The 21,848-nt window shown below is 39.1% G+C and overlaps 1 protein-coding gene across 2 annotated transcripts in view; it reads right to left on the bottom strand.

The window, feature by feature from the left end:
* The window catches only part of ATP9A (ATPase phospholipid transporting 9A (putative)), a 122,873-nt gene that overhangs the window by 48,786 nt on the left and 52,239 nt on the right, over positions 1 to 21,848 (bottom strand). Inside the window, exons 8-15 of one of the 2 annotated variants that reach the window (XM_070744607.1) lie at positions 20,918 to 20,998; positions 18,272 to 18,347; positions 14,640 to 14,716; positions 13,520 to 13,680; positions 12,135 to 12,277; positions 11,580 to 11,692; positions 7,741 to 7,953; positions 1,336 to 1,497 (exon numbers count right to left, since the gene is read on the bottom strand). In XM_070744607.1, the coding sequence (XP_070600708.1) occupies positions 1,336 to 1,497; positions 7,741 to 7,953; positions 11,580 to 11,692; positions 12,135 to 12,277; positions 13,520 to 13,680; positions 14,640 to 14,716; positions 18,272 to 18,347; positions 20,918 to 20,998 (1,026 nt within the window). The remainder of the gene's footprint in view (positions 1 to 1,335; positions 1,498 to 7,740; positions 7,954 to 11,579; positions 11,693 to 12,134; positions 12,278 to 13,519; positions 13,681 to 14,639; positions 14,717 to 18,271; positions 18,348 to 20,917; positions 20,999 to 21,848) is intronic. The other variant, XM_070744605.1, reaches the window with a different exon arrangement.

Here is a 21,848-nt window from a genome sequence, read left to right as displayed (position 1 = left end):
GACATTGCACATGTGCTACTCAATTGTAAACTATACTCCTCAGTAAGACCTCAGTATTTTCAGCCCCTACTTGACAAAATCATACACTGGGACTGTAATAAAGAATTATCATATTTTCTTCAGGGTACAAATATATATGTAGTTTCTAGAACCGCTAAGTTTATAGTCAGGGCTGTTCAGATGAGAATACGTTTTATAGAACCTATTGGGGTGGCATGCAAAGGAGATGAACTCACTTAAGAATATTTCATATCAGTATCTTAGATTTGTTTAATATACTGTAATCCTTTGTACGAGTTATATTCTCATGTTTTACTACTCAATTTTAGCATATTATACTGCATTTTAACTTATTATTTATTCAAATTCCCTCTATTTTAGCCAATTTTATTGTATTTTAACCAGTCATAGTTTTATGGCGACCGATGTGGTCCTTTTTCTTGCTTTGATATGGTCGATTGACTAATCAAATAAAGTTGATATTGATATTGACAAAACCTCCACTCGTCATTTGCCAAGGCAGCTTTACTTGGAACAGCTTACATTCTGTGACAACATCATTAATATGGCAACGGACCAGATTACTTGTGGGACCGCCTCCTGCTGCATGAGTCCCAGAGACCGGTCAGGTCTCACAGAGTCGACCTTCTCCAGGTCTCGTCAGCTAGGCAATGATGTTTGGGGGGGCCCAAGGGAAGAGCCTTCTCTGTAGGGGCTCCAGCCCCTGGAATCAGCTCCGCCCAGAGATTCCCCCACCCTCCTCGGCTTCCTTAAGAACTTGAATACCACCAGGCTTGTGGTCACTAGACCTTAGATTCCAGCCAACAAATGTGATGCATGCTTGTTGTCTGAATGTGAATGAATCATTTTTAACGTTCCAGGTTTTTTAGAATAGTTAGTTATATTAATTGGATTTTTGGTTTTGATATTATATACTGATTTTTTTAAAAATTATGTTTTGAGCCACCCAGAGTCTTCAGAGAGAGGCAGCAAACAAATCCAAAAAATAAATAAATAAATAAATAAATAAAAGTAAATAAGTAAGTAAGTAAAGTAAGTAAGTAAGTAAAGTAAGTAAGTAAGTAAGTAAGTAAGTAAGTAAGTAAGTAAGTAAGTAAATAAATAAATAAATAAATAAATAAATAAAACATCATCTGCCCATCCCAGTCCTTGGGAAGGACTTGTTAGGTACAGTAATTTAAAATGCCAAATCCAGTCTAAATATTTGGCTGACTGTATAACCAACCAACCACAGTAATAAATCAGTTCCCAAATCCCTGAAATCTCACCCCAATTTACAAAGAATGCTTCTCCCCGTGTGCTTATCCATCTTACCCGAACAATAATCCCCATTCGTTTACTTTCGTACGTGAAGGGGAAAATCTGAAGGATGGTGTAGTTTAGAATGTGGCCACTAGGAGTCCTCAGCTGCACGGAAGCCTGGTCCCTTCCAACCAGCGTTAAGCCGACGCTTTCTGTCCATTGCACCAGGGCCACCTACGTACAAGAGAAGTCACAGGTCAGATAGACTGCTGAGCTAGTGGGTTCAGAGGTCAAGCGAATGCAACAGGAGGGAGGAGGGAAACAGGCAAAGTGAAGAAGAAAGTGATTTGATTGTTAACTGTACTATTTCCTTTGCTGGATTCCTCAGCCTTTGCCGTGGTTAGAAGTGCCTTTCTAGTTTGCTAACACCTGGAACTAGCAGGTGTGGTTTGTATGGCTGGGAATAGGACAGCAATTGAGAGTATGACTGTCCATGAGGCTGAGGTACCCAATCTCACTCACCTTTCATCCCATCCCTCTAGAACAGTGTCTCTCAATCTTGAACATCTCAAGATGTGTGAAGCCAAACATACTGGCTGGGGAATCTGAGAGAGGAAGTCCATGTACAGTGGAACCTCTACATAAGAACACCTCTACTTATGAACTTTTCTAGATTGGGGGTTCAAGATATTTTTGCCTCTTCTCAAGAACCATTTTCCACCTGAGCCTCTGAAACTGTAGCCGAAAAGGCGGGGAGAAGCCTCTGTGGGGGCCCCTCTAGGAATCTCCTGGGAGGAAACAGGGCCAGAAAAGGCAGGGGGAAGCCTCCATGGGGCCTCCTTAGGAATCTTCTGGGAGGAAACAGGACCTCCATCCTCCCTGTAGTTTCCCCAATTGCAGGCATTATTTGCTTTTACATTGATTCCTAAGGGAAAATTGCTTCTTCTTACAAATGTTTCTACTTAAGAACCTGGTCACGGAACGAATTAAGTTCATAACTGTATTTTGAAGCAGCTAAGGTTTCCAATGTTTAATGTTTCCAAATGTAAAATAATGCACTTGGGGAAAAGGAATCCTAAATCTGAGTATTGCATTGGCAATTCTGTGTTAGCAAAAACTTCAGAAGAGAAGGATTTAGGGGTAGTGATTTCTGACAGTCTCAAAATGGGTGAGCAGTGTGGTCGGGCGGTAGGAAAGGCAAGTAGGATGCTTGGCTGCATAGCTAGAGGTATAACAAGCAGGAAGAGGGAGATTGTGATCCCCTTATATAGAGCGCTGGTGAGACCACATTTGGAGTACTGTGTTCAGTTCTGGAGACCTCACCTACAAAAAGATATTGACAAAATTGAACGGGTCCAAAGACGGGCTACAAGAATGGTGGAAGGTCTGAAGTATAAAACGTATCAGGAAAGACTTAATGAACTCAATCTGTATAGTCTGGAAGACAGAAGGAAAAGGGGGGACATGATCGAAACATTTAAATATGTTAAAGGGTTAAATAGGGTTCAGGAGGGAAGTGTTTTTAACAGGAAAGTGAACACAAGAACAAGGGGACACAATCTGAAGTTAGTTGGGGGAAAGATCAAAGGCAACATGAGAAAGTATTATTTTACTGAAAGAGTAGTAGATCCTTGGAACAAACTTCCAGCAGACGTGGTTGGTAAATCCACAGTAACCGAATTTAAACATGCCTGGGATAAACATATATCCATTGTAAGATAAAATACAGGAAATAGTAAAAGGGCAGACTAGATGGACCATGGGGTCTTTTTCTGCCGTCAGTCTTCTATGTTTCTATGTTTCTAAGGTTGAGAAATACTGCTCGAGAATCTCAAAGGTAAATGACTTTCAGCACTCTGAAATAAAATCTCTTTTAAAGCTTTTGTCCCAGTGCTTTCCATCCAGTGACCTTCAGACAAGCAAAGTCAATGGGGAAACCAGATTCGCTTAACAACCATGTTACTAACTTAACAAATGCTGTGATTCACTTAACAATTGTAACAAAAAATATTGTAAAACGGGGCAAAACCTATTTAATTACTGTCTGGCTTAGCAATGGAAATTTTGAGGTCAATTTTGTCAGTATGTTAAGGACTACCTCTATGTAACAAAGAGCCACAATTTAAAAAATGCAGCATGAATTAAGATAAAAATGAAAGAGGGAAATGTGAATAGAAGTAACTTTAAATATTAATGGTTGTAAAATAATGTATATAACAGAGTATAAGGGACCGCCTTCTGCTGCACGAATCCCAGCGACCGGTTAGGTCCCACAGAGTTGGCCTTCTCCGGGTCCCATCGACTAAACAATGCCGTCTGGCGGAACCCAGGGGAATAGCCTTCTCTGTGGTGGCTCCGACCCTGTGGAACCAGCTCCCCCCTGAGATTAGGATTGCCCCCACCCTCCTTGCCTTTCGTAAACTCCTTAAAACCCACCTCTGCCGTCAGGCATGGGGGAATTGAAACATCTCCCCCTTGCCCATGTTGTTTTGGTGTATGATTGATTGTGTGCTTGTTTTTTATATATACTGGGGTTGCTTTTATGAATTTTTTAACCTAAAACTGTAATTAGATTGGTAAATATTAGATTTGTCACTATGTACTGTTTTGCCATTGTTGTGAGCCGCCCCGAGTCTGCGGAGAGGGGCGGCATATAAATCCAATAAATCTAATCTAATCTAAATCTAATCTAATAATTATTAGTTAATAGTGTATATAATAAATAAGCAAAGATAAAAAAAATGTTTAAGTATAAAACAATAGCCCTAATTAGGAAAATGAAGAATTGAGAAAGAAATTCCAGTGTTGTAAAGCTGTATTAGTGGAACTATATTTTATGTATGTGTGGTTTATATGTTTGTTTTTTATGTTGTTTTGCTTTTAGTTGGAAAATTTTAATAAAAATTATTTGTTTTAAAAATGCAGAACGTATTGCCAATTTTCAAGACGCTCAATAATTTGTCATTAATTTCTACTCTTTTTTCTATCCGTCTCACACTTTTTAGTCAGCCTTTTTCCACTAGTGAGAGAGCATAGTTCTCATTGGGGTGAACTGGGGGTGGGGGAAAAATCTCACCGTTTAAGAAATTGGGCACATTTAAGAATTTCCCTTGATGGTATCTGTCTTTTCTGTCAATCGTATTGCTTTGGCTACTGATCTATATTCAAAATATGAGTTTGCTGTGACTACGTGACAGTTGTCACGGAAGGGTGCTGCTGGGTGAGGAGGAACTTAATAAAATCATTATTTGCGGAAGATGAGATTCTCAAATGAAGGACTTTTTTGCAGGGATCTCTACCACATGCAAGAAAAAGTGGTAAGCCAAAAATCCAATCCTTGAGGTCAAATGGTTTGGGTTGACCAATCTCTCTCCTCCTTTGGACAAAAAAGAGTTGTCTTGCTTTGGACAGCTGGTATGTGACTGAATGTGATTATGTGATATTTACATATGTTATTCCACGCATTGAGTGACGTGTTGTTAAAATGCTATTCTTAGCTGACGGGTTAGTGAATCCAGATCTAGTAAAAGGGAAAGGCACGTGGCTTTTAGGAATTGGGTAGCCAATGAATACTCTGGAATTGGTTTGTGTAAGCCACAGTCTGCATTAACCCGAAAACTGCCTCTCTGAAGGTGCTTGCTTGGTTCTCATTTAATCTGTGCACCTGTAAACACGTCCCACAGAGTCGGCCTTCTCCGGGTCCCGTCGACTAAACAATGTCGTCTGGCGGGCCCCAGGGGAAGAGCCTTCTCTGTGGCGGCCCCGGCCCTCTGGAATCAACTCCCCCCGGAGATTAGAACTGCTCCCACCCTCCTTGTCTTCCGTAAACTACTTAAGACCCATCTATACCGCCAGGCATGGGGGATTTGAGACACCTTTCCCCCAGGCTTATTATAATTTATGTTTGGTATGTATGTGTTGTTTGGTTTTTTAAATTGATAGGGTTTTTAGTTTTTTTCTTAATATTAGATTTGTGCCTGTACAATATTGTTTTATCGCTTGTTGTGAGCCGCCCCGAGTCTTCGGAGAGGGGCAGCATACAAATCTAATAAATAATAATAATAATAATAATAATAATAATAATAATAATTATTATTATTATTATTATTATTATTATTATTATTCTCTTAAAAACACAAAAGATCTCCAAGGATCCTTCATAAAGGCAATTCCTAGGATTACTGCAAGGTAATTCTGCCCATTGCCACAACGTAAGATGGCAATAGATCTGTTTTGGGCTAAATGGTTCGATTTTGTTCTGACATTTCACCCGATGTTGTGGCTGGCATCTTCAGAAGCACATAGAGAGGTACACCACAAGGCAACACACTCCGTCTCTGAATATGCCAACCACAACTTCTGGTGAAACATCAGAACAAAAGGGAACTAGATCACGGCTGTTCATCCCAAAAGCTCATTACTACTTTGATGCCAGCCATGAAATTCTATTTCAATACATAAGACAATAGTCTTGCTATACTGTAGCTCTCTAATTACACTGGGGAACAATTTGTAACACAATTTCTGTTAAGTTTGATTTTTGAGCTTTTTTATAGTTAATTAGGCATGTTGGTTTCAAAACTGTAGTCAGTTTTCTTCTACCACATCAAGTTTTTTCTCTATACCTTATATATATAATATAGTTAATTAGGCAACATGGGCCTCAAATTGCATTTTTTGCATCTTACTAACTTCCTGGAAAATTTTGGTGAAGTGATGAGCAGGGTGAGCGATTCCACCAAGATTTGAAGGTCATGGAGGCACGATATCAAGGTAGATGGGATGTTCATAGGATGGCTGACTATTATTTAAACATCAAGCAAAAATGTCCACAGATTAAACACTCCAGAAAAAGCTATAAGCAATTTTTTTACCTTAATATGTATAATTACCATTCAATTTAAAAAAAACTATTTGTATACAGCAATTTAACTTGCAATAACTATTATAGCCTTTGTATGAATAAAATTATTCTTTGTAAATCGTATATTTGGTGAGTTTTCCCTTTCCTTTCCTTTATATGCACAATTTGTATGGCTTTTGGGGGTTCCTGTAGCTTAAAAAGTTGACGTGATAGACAAAAACTGTGGTTATTTTTGGATCCAGAGGCTAAACATTAGTTGAAAAATAAGTCACAGATTTAAGACAAAGGAATTGCTGTTCCTCAGTGTTATTGGCTAGTGTTCCCTGTAACTTTATAGCAATTGAATACTCCTTGCTCATGAATTCATCTGAATTTATTGGCCCACAAGGCTATTGATTAAGGCCTCTTCAGACCTATGAAGATGTAAAGAGACCCTTCTTACTCCGCCCCCCCAATACTTCAAAGTCTCATTTTGATGGCAGGATCCTTGTGAACAGCTGCTTGTAATGTAGTTGATAGACACTTTTTTTTCACATTCTGGGAAGTGGTGAGGTGTTTGGGGAGGGGGTTAAAGGCCACTTGGTAAAATCTTCCCTGGGCAAGTTATCTGATCAGATTCTACCTCTTACATTTTCCCCTTGGTTACTGTAAGGCCTCAATCAGACGAATGACGGAACCCCAGAGGCTGTAACTGATCTCTCTATAAAGATGCTTTCAGGAGCTTTGGCCCAGGAATGTACACCGGAAACAAATGTAGGAAACCCAGCTTTGTGTTTCAGGAAATGAATGCCATGCCAGGGTAGAAAATTATCCTTTCTGTTCAAAAAAGAGAGGGAGGGGGTTGTAGGAAAGTGGACCTTCCATGTTGTGTTCGAATTTCAACATTAACTGATTTTCCTGGCTTAACAATATCTTTACTATAGTGTTTCAAAGGTAGATTTTTAGAAACCCATCGTTAAAGCAACATTTCACTGATTTTCTACAGGGAATGGTTTAGCAATATAAAAATTCAGGAAAGTAACTTTAGTTTTTCTTCTTCTTTTAAAAAAAGAAGGAAATCAGCTTTTTAGGAGGTGAAGACAATGGGAAGACTTACATCGCCAATATTGTTAAAGAAATTATATTCCAAGATTGCATTTTATCATGAAAGATTTAACTTTTAAAACGGAATAAAATTCTGGTATATTTGCTTGTGAGGCTCAGTTGGAGCAGTGATTAAAGCATCAGCTGACAAACTGGGAGACTGTGAGTTCTAGCTCCTCCTTGGACACAAAGCTGATTGGGTGACCTAAGAATTACTTCTCAGCCTCAGAAAGGCACTTTTGAAAAATCTTGCCAAGAAAATTGTAGGGATTTGTCCAAGCAGTCTCTGAAAATTAGACATGATTGAGTGGGAATAAAAGAAAATTGTAGGATTTCAGAAATCTTATTTATATAAACCAATTACATTGCCATGGATAAATTCCAAGCATTAATGTCATATGAAAATTAACAGCTGTACTTACATTATCCATCAAAATACCATTAACCATATTTGGGAAACAAAGGGGGAAAAAACAGGCATATTGAGAAGAAATAAAAAGACAATAACATTCTTTTGAGGACCGTTTTACCTCATCCGGACTAGCAGCTTGGTACACCCTGCAAGAGTCTTCATAATGCTTCTCAGCTTCAGCCTGATCTGTCACGCCATTTGATTCATAGACAGGAGTCACATTGTGGCAGAGAGCAATTGCTTTCACTGCCTCATGGACACGGCTGCTCAGAGTTTTTCGTACTTTGGTAGCCAGGTTGGGTGCTTTTAATGCTGGTGGTTCCTGCGACTGCTAAAAAAGAAGGGAAAAAAGGCTGATTGCAATTAATATCTTGCAATTAATACCCTCCTTAGGAGTTTGGCCATTCTGAAGATCAAAACTGATGATGAAAATACATTGTAGGAGAGAGGGAAAAATTACTTTATTTGCTTAGTTGACAAAGGCAACTGGAAAGCATTTATCTAGTATAGCATTTCCTCAAAAATGTCATGTTTCAAAGGAAAATGAGCATATTGCACAAACAAAGTAAGCAGTTACAAAGTTAGGATTATGTGTTCACTTATGTGTTCCCACTGAAGCCAATGAGATTTAATCATGCACAAGGTTTTTTTTTCTTTTTTAAGTCTGTCTTTAAGGCCAACAGAATAGAATAGAATAGAATAGAATAGAATAGAATAGAATTCTTTATTGGCCAAGTGTGATTGGACACACAAGGAATTTGTATTGGTGCATATGCTCTCAGTGTACATAAAATAAAATATACATTTGTCAAGAATCATGTGGTACAACACTTAATAATTGTCATAGGGGTCAAATAAGCACTGAAGAAACAATCAATATTGTTTCTTCACTGGACAAATGGTAGACAGAATTATTTGTTGAGGGGCACAGTAACATTTGAAGGTTTTGAACTGAATCCACATGGTTCAGTATAATAACAGATTAAGCAAGTAGCTCAATTTTCTTTAATTGCTATAAAAGTTCAGCTCTAAAGTATTCTAAGGATGGCAACACACAAAAAAAACATTTTTAAAGCACACTTAGAAACACAATTAATAGACATTTGGACAATTGTGCAAGATCAGCTACTTCTCAGCATATGGAATAGAATCAGCGGTGGGCTACGAGCCGGAACACTAAATTGCGCTCGCCACCGCGGCTCATAAGTTCTTGTGGGACCAGTACAATTTTGCTGCTGCAACTGTGGAGGTAGCAAAATCATGCACGGAGCCACAGATAAAACCTCGCTGAAACACAGGTGTAATTTTGCTACCTTCACAGGTGTAGCAGCAAAATCACACTGGTCCCGCAAGAACTTACAAGCCCCGGTGGCGAGCACAATTTAGCGTTCCGGCTCGTAGCCCACCGCTGAATAGAATAGATAGAACAACAGAACAACCAACCCTCATTCAGCATGATCAGTCGGTCATGTGACCAACTGATCATATAAGACCTATACAAGCAGAAGAGAACTGAAACAAGATACTCCAATGAAGTTCTACTGATGATGTTACCTAGCCTAGTGACAAAACATTCAGAAACTAAGCAACAAGTTTAAAGAACAAACCACTACTAACATCTTTGTAGTTCCTGGTCTATCCATTGCATGCCTCAATCAACAACAACAAAAGGACAACTGTACAGGAATGTTCTTCATGGATCGAGAGAGGACAGATTACATTGGTAGCATTAAGCCCCATAAAAATATAACATTATAGGAAATACTTAGCAAATTATATTTAATGTACAGGGTATGATATTATAAACACAGGGGGGGGGAAACAAATGGGCAGATATGAAGGAAGAAAATTTTAATGTTTATCACTGTTTTTAGAGTCTGCACCAAACCTTCCAGATAATTTCACAATTACTAAATTATGCTGGTCACAGGGGAATATATAGCCATTGAGTTTCCTGTTCTGTTAACCTCTTGTGTCAAGAGGACAAAAGTTTCACTTCCAGGTCAAAGGGCATAGCATGGTACCAATAATTAGAGCAATGAATCAGAACTACAGTTTAAATGAATCATGGCCAGCAAATGCTTCCAATTACCAGAGATTCTAACCTTTCAATTACGTTTAAGCTTGCACTCATTGAAAAATCCCTTACCACTGTTAGCTGCTTCTTTCATCTTATTAAATGAAACTATATTAATTAAAGTTGATCTTGGCTACAGGTTGGAGCCAGGAAATAGAACAAGTGATCTGCAGATCCACTTTTTCTGCTTCCAGTTAACTTGGGATGGGGAGAAATTATCTAGGAGGCAGCCTATTTAAAGGTCCCTGATTGTGTATACAGAACCTGGATTAATATCATTTACACATACAAAGTCATTGTCAGATGACTTGATTACTGAGATCAGTAATCTTTTTCAGGAGATTGCATGGCCACTGCCCAGTGGTTGAAATCTCGCAAGATCAACAAATTTTGTAAACATCTATTTTTGTTAGTTTAAGCTTGGGGTTTCCAAAGATGTTTTGTAGTATTGCTGCAGGTGTGCCAACCTCTGAGTTGTGCCAAAGGCAGGTTCTGGGGTGGGGAGAGAAGGAGGGGAAGACCAGAAGATAAGATCCTGTTCTACCCTTGAAGCAAATTTCTTACCGAATGTGAAGAACTTTAAAATCTCCACTTAAACACACACACAGGTATAAGCTTTTCCTGCCCCCAATTGTATGTCTTCTATTACTCTGATTTGAGGAAAGAAGATGTATAAAATCAAAGTTAGTGTTAAGTGTTATTTGCTTCCCCTCTTCTACATCTATTTAAAAACAGGAGCTAAAATGTCTCTAGCCAGAAAAGTTAAACCTTTACTTCTATCATTATTGGAGAAGGGAATGAATAATGTGTGTATGTGTGTATTTTGACATTCAGCTAAAGGCCTGGGTTAATTCCACTATTTCTCTAGTATTAAATTGTTGTTATTACAGGAATTACATGCAACATGGAGAAAACTTGCCCAACTATTATAGAGTCAGTTTGTCTAGTGCTTAAGACACCAAGCTAAAAACTAGGCGACTGAGAGTTGTAGTCCCATCTTGGGCCAATTTTTATCTCTCAATCCTTAGGAGGAATTTGTTTCTTTGTTCAATTTATATAATGGAAAACCACTTCCAAAAGACTCTGCCATGAAAACTGAAGGAACTTGATTTAAAGGCAAAAAGAAAAGAAAAGAAAAAAGCCCTGTTATAAGAGATTGTGCAATCCTTCCAATCTTTTTCCTCAATAGCAGTAATGGGCTGCTCCCCGTGCGGGCCACTCTATACAGTGGTAGTAAATTCCAGGGTGCATGCGCAGCTGCGCACCCCCAGCAGGTGCACGGGCATCCCCGCACAAGATTTGGCTTTTGTACATGCATCCAGAGCCAAATTTTGTGTGAGGGCACTCACATGAGCAAGATTTAGATGATTTTTGTTGATTTTTTGCTTCTGTGCATGCGCAGAAGCAAATAATATTGATGAAAATCACTGAAATGTCACTCGTGCACACATTCTCATGCGAGATTTGGTTTCTATGCATGCGCAGAAGCTGAATCTCACACAAGTGCCCACGCCCAGCGCCAGGACCGCACCAGTAGCACCAGTTCAACAGGTTTTGCACAGAAATGGAAACTGGAAAAAGTATGGAGAAAAAAAACATGAATAGGTTTTACAAATGAAGGAAATGCTACTCAATTTCAAAAGGATATGCCATGTAGCACTGAATCCTGTGTTTAACAAAAAGTTTGATTTTTCAGGCTTTATCGAGTATGAGATTCATGACCCTCCAGAGGTTGCTGGAACCTCTGGCTTGGCTGATTTTTCATCTTTTGCACTGAAACAGTATGAAAACATCGTTTCCTGATGCCAGATTTATGGTTCAGCAACATCTTTTAATTCTATCATTCCTTAACTCTGACATAGTCTCGTAATTTTGCTTACCTGTGTATATATGCTAAAGATATGACTCTGAACTTCATCTATGGAGTCAAACCCATAAGCCATTGTTCCAAGATGGACACGTTTGAAAACCATCTCATTCTGGGTTAGAGTCCCTAGAATAGGAAAATTACATGTTATGGCACAAAAAGAGCAAATTAAGCACCAAGAAACATTTCTAAGTCTCTACCACCAGAGTTGACTTCACCTGAAGACTATACATTATCGAGAAAAGAATCCCCAAAGATGTCAAAATATTGTTATAGGATTGTAATATTTAAATTAAAATGAATCAGAAAAATATTAAATACACTAATGAAAGTATTAGCCATTTTTAAACTATTAATTAAATAGAACTAGAATTAAATTTGCATTTTCTGCTTCATCCAGCCACTGCTTTTTAAAGCACAGTGACCAGGATACCATTCAAAACTGAAAGTATTGTCGTTGTTATGCATCTCATGTCCATTTTATATATTCAGTAAAATCCATTAAGATATTTCACAACGCAACAGACCCTTGGTTCTGTGTCCTGCAAAAAAAAAATTATGAAAATACCTGTCTTATCAGTAAGCAAATATGATATTCTGCCTAGTTGCTCTGGAATTGTGCTAGATCGAACTACTGTGCCAGGAATTTTAGAATCCCGTCGGATCATCCAGCTGTAGACAATTTTTCCCATGTCAAGATTCACCCGTAAACTACATAAATGCAAGAGAAGATGAGGAAGAAGCAAGAATAGGTTGTTATTAGGAGTTTACTCAAAATCACACCTTAAAAATTAGATGAAGAATATTTGAATAGGTTTGGTCCCTTGCAATTTGCCCAATTTGGTTCCATCTATATGGATTGCAATATCAATGGACAAAACCAGGATTAAAATTAGATAAGGATCTGAACCATATGCTGCGTTCTTACACAGGATTTATAGAAACACATTCTCTCATTTCTAAAGCCACAGAGCAGTGTTGCCCCAGATGACATTTGTAACCCAGTCCTTAGGATCATATAAAATAAAAATTGTTTCAAGGTAAAATGTGGCCTTGAATTCTGGCCATTATTAGCAAACAATGTGATAGGGAGTATATTGTAATCCAAACTCACAGTTAAGCTCAGGGATGGGTTCTAACTTACTTAGCTGCTGATTTGCTTACTCCCATACCGCATGGGTGTATGCTCATTGCGGGCCATGTGGCTGTGCTGCACAAGTGTGTGTCCATGCACAGTGCTAAAATCCAAGCTTCTGTGCATGCACAGAAACAAAAAAACAGCTTGTATGTGTGCAGAGAAGCCAAAACCAATATGGCACCACTTATGGAGCCACCCAGAGGGCCAGTTCAGGGGTATGGCCAACCAGAAATTACTCCCGGTTCGGCGAGCACTACCTGTTCTATAGATTCGGTCCGAACCAGAAGCAACTCACCACTGGTTATGCTACATGTTATATGGAAAATTCATGACCTGGATCTCTAGCTGTTTTCAAACATAACACCTACTACAGTGATGGTGAACCTTTTTCTCTTTGGGTGTCAAAAGCGAGCACGGATGCACTATCATATATGCACGAGTGCCCACACCCATAATTCACTACCCCCTGCCACCTGCATAACAAGTGTAGGCATGTTTGTGTTGAATTAGTGATTTTTAAATGTTATTAGGGTTTTTAAATTTAATTAGCTAAATTAATTGGATTTTAGATGCTTGTACTATATATTGTGTTCTTGATAGGTTGTAAGCTGCCCCGAATCCTCGGAGAGGGGTGGCATATAAATCCAATAATTAATAATAAATTAATTAATAAAGAAAGAGGAAGGAAGGAAGGAAGAAGGAGGAAGGAAGGAAGGAAGGAAAGAAAGAAAGAAAGAAAGAAAGAAAGAAAGAAAGAAAGAAAGAAAGAAAGAAAACATCAATATTTTAAAGGAGTACAACAAATACATTTGTACCTGATAGGAATGATATTTGAGAACAGAAGAAGAAACCGGAGGATCTGAAGGTACCAGCGGCCAGCAAAGTGTTGTAGGGAGACCATGACAAGGGAGACTACCACCAAGGCCGTGAAGAGTATCTTGGTTAGACAGTTAACTTCCAAGTCAAACAGACCGATCTTAAAAAGAGAAAATGATCATTTACATTAACAATTATTGCAATTGGAGCAGGTATCAAACTAAAATATGATCACACACTACTCCAGATTTTTTTTTTAAAAAAGATATAGCGCATCTTCCCCATGTCTTATGTCTTCCATGTGGTCAGATTTTTAAAACAGGACAACTAGGATCAACTGGGAACCTCTAAGATTATTTCAAATCTTACATACTCCAGTTCTACTCAGAGGGCATCATACAAGGCAAGATTGATTCAGTTTATCAATTCTTTCAAGCATGGTGATCAGAAGCTCAGGTGAGACTATAAGTTAGTATTATTGTCTTGATGGTTATTCATGGCTCCCTTTTTATATTTGTGGTGCTGTCAGGGTTCCAAATAGCATCCAAAATCACTTTACCCACCTCAGAAGGAGGGAAGGCTTAGTCAACCTTGAGCCAGTGGTGAGATTTGAACTGCTGAACTACAGCTAGTTGAAGTAGCCTACAGTGCTGCACTCTAACCACTACGCCACCCCGGCTCTGATTGATATAATACAAATCAATCAATCAATCAAATGTATGTATGTATGTATGTATGTATGTATGTATGTATGTATGTATGTATGTATGTATGTATATATTGATAGGGATTAGTAAGGAGCTGGTTTCTGTAATTCTCCTGTGGGAACCAATTGACATGAAGCCATTGTCTGGGAACTCATTCATTACATTTTTCCATCTTAACATGTTTTATATGCACACCTGAGTGACACATATGACATGTATGACAGATATGATCAGGCATCTAAAATGGGCTGCACAAGTTTGCATATTTACTGGTAAGTCTAGCTTTATAGACCAAGTAAAAGAGATTAGATTATGTTGTAGGCAGCTCAGAGTCACCTGTCTGAAAGTAGGACAACCATATAAATTTATCTAATTATTAAATAATGAATAAAAAGGAAATTATTTATCTTACCTTACTGCGTGGATTTGAGGTATTCATGACACTGCGTAGCTCCTGGCCTGTGTATAGAACAACTCCCACAACTGTTCCTGAGGATTGAAGCAAAAACACCAGTCCAATGAGGCTTAGAGATCAGGACATGAAAAGTATTAGTGCCAAGAAAAAAGATGCACATGTGAGACAAGGGTCATTCTTTGTGAAGTGGACCAAACTGATTTTTGCAGCCTTATTTGAAAAGAAACCATCATAAAAACAACATAGAAAAAAACTTGAGCTCTGTTTCATCACCTTCAATCATCCTCATTAGAAAGAGCAAGTTTTTTCTATCTCTCTCTGTTTTCTCACCTTCAGTCATCTTTATTTTTATTTCATTAGAAAGAGCATATTTTTTCTATCATATACAGTAATACCTCGTCTTAGGAACTTAATTGGTTCCGGAAGTAGGTTCGTAAGGCAAAAAGTTCGTAAGACAAAACAATGTTTCCTATAGGAAACAATGTAAAAGCGATTAATGCGTGCAAGGGGGGGGAAAATTGCAAAATGGCGCTCAGCTGGGTGCCGCTGCCCGGCTGTCACCTTTTAAAACAGCCGGGGGGCTTCTCGGCATTCTCCCGAACCCAAACCCGAACTTTTTGGGTTCAGGTTCGGGAGGCCGCCGAGAAGCACCGCCGCCCGCCTGTCACCTTCTGAAACAGCCGGGGGGCTTCTCGGCATTCTCCCAAACGCTGAACCCGGAAGTTCAGCAAAAGTTTAGGTTCGGGTTTGGGCTCCGGAGGCTGCTGAGAAGTGCCTGGCTGTTTCAGAAAGTTACAGCCGGGCGGCGGTGCCCGGCGGAGCGCCATTTTTGCATTCGGCGGTGGTGTTTTTGGTCAATCTGGAGGCTGGAAAGGAGGTGGGGCATCCCGATAGGGAATTCCATAGGCGGAGCTTTGACGTCACAGGAGAACGCCGAGAAGCCCCCTGGCTGTTTCAGAAGGTGACAGACGGGCGGCGGCGCTTCTTGGCAGCCTCCCGAACCCAAAAAGTTCGGGTTCGGGAGAATGCCGAGAAGCCCCCCGGCTGTTTTAAAAGGTGACAGGCGGGCGGCGGCACCCAGCGGAGCGCCATTTTGCGATCTGTGGTGGGTTCGTAAGCCAAAAAAAGTTCGTAAGAAGAGGCAAAAGATTTCTGAACCCCGGGTTCGTATCTCGAAGTGTTCGTATCATGAGGGGTTCGTATCACGAGGGTACCACTGTATGTTGTTTTGTGATGGTTTCTTTTCAAATAAGGCTTCAACTTCACCTGGTCCACTTGACAAAGAATGACCCACAACTAAATGTATAATTTTAATTTAAAATATAACTAAGATTAATCACGATTAATCCCAATACTATCAATTATGGTTAATTTATTTGACATTAAACATATACTACCATAAACCTTAGTAGTGGGCTAATTGTACACAGCTCCATGGCTCTGGCGCGCGAGCACAGGATCGAGCGTAATTTTGCTTCCTGCACCTGTGCAGGTAGCAAAATCTTGCACAGGGATGCACATGCAAAACAAAATTGCACTCAATCCCGCGCTCATGCACCAGAGACGTGGAGCTGAGTGCAATTAGCTATACCGGCAGGAGCCCACCACTAATAAAGCTTTTAGGACGATTTAAGTACTTTTACTCCAGTAAACTATGTTATTTTAAAACTCCATGCATATACTACCATATAAAAAATCCAAAAATCATATATAGCAGTTAGCATCCCTTAAACTGCTGTCTTCAGATCTATCAAAATGACAGCTCTCGGGAATCTTAGCCAATTGTTAGGCTGGCTGAGAATTTTGCCAGTTGCAAGAACAACACATGAGAGGGTGCCAGCTTTCATAGAAGCTTCAAAGAATGCAGACAACACATGCCACAAAAGTTGTCTGATGAAATCACACAACAAACAATTCATAGAAACAATCTTGGCACTACCTAATTCGTGGTTTTGGTCTCATTTCTTTTGAGGATAGCTGTCTCTCAGTCAGCTAAAGTAACATGGACTTTCCTCTCTGAAAGCAGCACATCCATGCCTTAAATCAAGGGTACCCAACATTTGGACCTCAGGGACCACCAAGGTCATAATTTTAAGTACCGCAGACCACTAATATGATTTTTTTTAAAGGTAAATACATTTGTAAAATAATGATCAGAGAATTTCTATTTTATTGATATGAAATGCACCTGTTTAATATAACAAAGTTATAAATGCTTATTTAATCAAAACAAAATATTAAAGGTTGTTTAATTGTAGCAAAATTATTAAAGTTAGTGTAATTATTATAAAATAATTGAAGCTTATTTGACGGTGGCTTGCTGATGTAGTTGGGAAAGTCAGTCCCATATTCCAAAGTTGTAGTTGTAGGCTCTTCCCTCCCTTCCCTCCCTCCCTCCCTTTCCTTTCCACTTCTTCCTTTCCTTCCCTTTCTTTTCTTTTTCTTCCTTTCTTTTCTTTTCTTCCTTTCTTTTCTTTTCCTCCTTTCCTTTCCTTCTTCTGTCCTTTACTTTCTTTCTTTCTTTCTTTCTTTCTTTTCTCTTCTTTCCTTTCCTTTCCTCTTCTTCCATTCCTTTCCTTCTTTCCTTTCCTCTTCTTCCTTTTTTTCTGTCTTTCCTTTCTTTCTCTTTCTCTTTCCCTTTCCTTTCATTTTTTGCTTCTTTCCTCCCCTCTCCTTCTTTCCTTCTTTTCTCTCCTCTCCTCTTTCCTTTCCTTCTCTTTCCTATACTGTTCCTCTTCTTTCCTTCTTTTCTCTCCTCTCCTCTTTCTTTTCCTATTCTTCCTTTCCTTCTTCTTTCTTTTCCTTTCTTTCCTTTCCTCTCTTTCTTTCCCTTTTTCCTGCACCCGAGTGAATAAGCTGCTTCAGGATGACCAAAGGGTCAGTCCTGTGGCTACCACAGTTCTGGAATATGGCTCCAGCCCATGGTGGAGCTGGAAATCTCTGCCATGGGGGATGGCACATGCAATGTGCAACATTGCAGGTGGTAAAACAGGCTGGATTAATTGCTCTCAGCCATATCCAGCCCAGGGGCCAAGATTTCACTATGGACCACCAAAATTTTCTCACAGACCACCAGTGGCCCGCAGATTACAGGTTGGTGACCTGTGCCTTAAATGTTCAACAAGAAGGATAGCTTATAGAGAAAGAGGTGAGTATACTGTATTTAGCCATCTCAGGGGATGGGGCGGGTGGTGACAGTTGAATTATTTCTTGATATACAATTCAGAGAAAAGCCTTTGATTTCTCCCAACTATAGCCTGATACATCTGTTCTTGCTTTTATCAGATCTTCTCCTTTGGAATCCTAGCTTCCCTTTAAAAGTCTCCCTGACACCCTTTCTGTAACTGATTTAAAATGTCAATATAGGGAGCAATTAAGGGTTATTCTAGCAATGGATGCTTTCTCCAAAGGTTATTTATTGGAATTCCAAAGGTCTTCTCATCTATAAATGTCCAAAGGGGTAATTAGATGTCAACTCAAACCCTTAGCAGTGTTAGCACAAGTGGAAAACTTCATTCCAACCCCTAATTTCCATTGACAAGAGATGATTATTTTCAATTATAAAGAGATTTTTTTTAAAAAAAAAATTGCTAACATACTCCCTGGGAAATTCACACATCAGGCCTTACCTGAAGCAATTACTGTGCTAGCCCACAGGGTGTTTTCAATACTCAAGCTCTCATTCACAGGAGGATCACTGTCTTCCTGAAAGAGTCAAGGAAAACAAAACAAAAAACCAAAAATAATAAGGGCCTTGTGCATTTTTTTTTTTAAGGTTCACACACCATTTCTAGAATCTCATAAATTATCAGAGATGTTTAAGACCGCAGGGTTCTTTGCCTGTCACCACAGGTGTGAAGCCAATGCTGGAGTGTGACATTGTGTATCAAGACATTCAATCATGCAGGCTGCAAGAAACAACAGTTGAACTGCAGCTCCCGATAACACAACACCCTGACAGATTATGGTAATGTACGTTCAACAGCCTGCTGGTTACATCATAGATTATTATCACTCGAACCTGAAAGGTTCAGGAAATGCTGTGTGCTTGTCTGTAGTTGTTTCTGAGCATTTCATTTTAAATAAATCATGCAATGAAGGCAATGGTGGGTTGCTACCAATTTGACTTGGTATGGCGAACCAGTAGTGGCAACGGTTAGGAGGCTCCACCCACCACTCATAAAAAACACTCTGCACATGTGCAGAAGTGTTACGTGCCTGCAAAGCATACACTCCCGCACATTCCAATTCCCAAACCGGTAGCAAAGGTAAGTGGAACCCAAACAAAGGAAAATAGTATGTTAGCTTGCACCTGCAGATATCCTTTTCCCGGAGAGGGGTGGCATATAAATTGAATGAATGAATGAATGAATGAATGAATGAATGAATGGGTGGGTGGGTGGGTGGGTGGGTGGGTGGGTGGGTGGGTGGGTGGGTTGGTTGGTTAGGATGGATGGATGGATGGATGGATGGATGGATGGATGGATGGATAATAAAAGGTAGGTTTGCACTATGTAAACCAAGAGTCTTAACTCTAGGATTATGTTCACACATTATAATAAGTAACAACCCTTTTAAGATTTGGGGAAAATTATTCACTGAGATCTGTCCTCTTCCTTCCAGCTTTTTACCCCTACCATCCATCCAAAATTATACGTCACTTTTGTTAATTGAAATGAATAAACAGTGTTTAGGGAAACTCAAAATAATAAAATAATTATCGGTATGGTACATTAGTGCCTTGAATGAAAACTACTGTTCTACCTGGCCACTTTAAATACCAAATTATTTTTAAATTGGATAACCTTCTTATATGGAGAAGCTGTATATCTCCCTTTTAAATATTTTTCTGTAAACCATGAATTGTTTTATATGGTAGTTGGGTTCCTACATAATATTAAAATATCAAACCAAGCTTTTGATTTACCAGAATGATAGAGTTTACAATAATTATCTAATGCTACAGATGTACTAACCATTATCACTTGTTAATAAACAGTTAAAATCAACAATACTTTAGTGTCTAAATTATTTCCCATGCTTTATGTTGATTAGAAAATTGGATAATTATATTTAATGATATGTTGTTAAAAAATAAAAATTCAGGACTGATTCTATTATTTTCTCTTATAAGACTGTAGTACAAAAACAAACTACATTTTATGCTGCTCATCTCCAAACATGTTTGTTTAGATTAATTAAAATTACCCACAAAATGGTATAATTTTTATCTTGAAAGCTGTGTACTCCCTAGGTATAAAAATTGAACTTTGCAAGGCAACTTGGAGCTTTATGAAGAAGTCATTAACTACCAACTTGAACATTTTCCCAAAAGCTCTAAGCTTTAAGATCCATTTGTTGATTGGGATAAAGCTGGGAGGTTATATGATAAATCTTTTCTCTGTTATATATCATTTTCAAAAAAACAAATTCTGTCCTTATGAAAAGATCATTCATCAAGCATAAACAGAGATCATTGTGAAAAGTATCAACCTCAGTCTAAAGTCTATATGGAACATGTGGAACATCTCCAAATATTGTTTTTTTTTATATAATATATTTTATTAAAGTTATATACAATTTAAAAGACATTACATGATCCGTTGTATCCAATTCATAGCCTCGTATTGTACATCTGCCTTAGAACAAACAAACACCTTATAAGGAAAGAAAAGAAGAAAAAACAAAAACAAAGGAGAAAAAGAAAATGAAGAACACATAAAAACGTAAACATATATTGCTGTGTGTCTTGACTGCTAAAATAAAGGGAACACAATGTAACTCCAAGTAAATCAAACTTCTGTGAAATCAAACTGTCCACTTAGGAAGCAACACTGATTGACAATCAATTTCACATGCTGTTGTGCACATTCAACTTTGTATATATATATACTGCTGAAAAAATAAAGGGAACACTCAAATAACACATCCTAGATCAGAATGAATGAAATATTCTCATTGAATGCTTTGTTCTGTACAAAGTTGAATGTGCACAACAGCATGTGAAATTGACTGTCAATCAGTGTTGCTTCCTAAGTGGACAGTTTGATTTCACAGAAGTTTGATTTACTTGGAGTTATATTGTATTGTTTAAGTGTTCCCTTTATTTTTGAGCAATGTGTGTGTGTGTGTGTGTATGTGTGTGCTTATTTTTCCATAACTCCTACAATAATCACATTATAAATATTGTTTTAAAAGCCTTTAAAGCCAACACTCTCCTAAAGTTGCTAAGAAACAGTTTTACTTTTTTAGTGAACAACAGAGCCAATGCTTACTCTTGTGAATGTCCCAACAAAGTTATGGATGTCAATGTTTGGTTCCTCTGCATAAACATATGATCTGATTTGAAGAAGGTCCTGCAAAGGAAGATGAGAGCATGAAGACAGCAAAGGGACAAAATTCATTATAATAGCAATAGCACTTAAGATAGTGGTGAAATCCAAAAAAAAAAAAATTGCCACTGGTTCTGTGGGCGTGGCTTAGTGGGCCTGGCTTGGTGATGGGTAATGTGACTGGGTGGGTGTGGTGAACTTTTTTTTTACTTTCTAAATCATTTTTAACTACCGTTCTCCCCAACTGGCAGTTTGTTTCCCTTCCACGTGACAATCAATAGCTCGCCATTTAACACGATTGTAGACCTCAAATCTCAGAATCCCTTCCTGGAACAACTTGCTGCTCTCACCGCCCACTCTTTCCGCCTGGACTGCAGACGTCTGCCTGCCATCCCGCAGCACTGCCGCCGTTCGATTTCATTTCGCGGTGGGAGAAGGAAGAAAGCGAACAGCAGTGCTCCAGGAGGGAAGGAAAATGAATTGAGCGTGGAATGCGGCCTTTTCTGCAGCATCCCCCTCTACTCTTTGGATTGCCCTGCAGTGGGGAGCGCTGCCTTTGCAGAAACAGGACAGGTATATCCACAGCAGCTCTGGGACACCGTTGCCACCATTACCGCCACTCCTCTCAGCCCTAGCGCAGCGACTGCATTTCCACCAAGGGATTCCTGTCCACCCATTGGCTAGGCCGGGCTAGACACTGACTTCAGAAGGCAAGTGGACATGTAGGACCATCGGGAAGACATGTCAGGGTTGCTGGGAAGGGAGTAGGCTGCTAGCTCCCTTCCCTGCGGTGCCCAACATGCTTGCCCGCCTTCCATGTGGCTTTCCACTTGCCTGTCTTTGCAAGTTGGTCACAAGGATGCTGGGAAGGCCA

Source organism: Erythrolamprus reginae, chromosome 3 (assembly GCF_031021105.1).
Source record: "Erythrolamprus reginae isolate rEryReg1 chromosome 3, rEryReg1.hap1, whole genome shotgun sequence".
NCBI lineage: Eukaryota > Metazoa > Chordata > Lepidosauria > Squamata > Dipsadidae > Erythrolamprus > Erythrolamprus reginae.
Note: the sequence above shows the minus strand (reverse complement) of the source record. Positions and strands in the feature narration are given on the sequence as shown.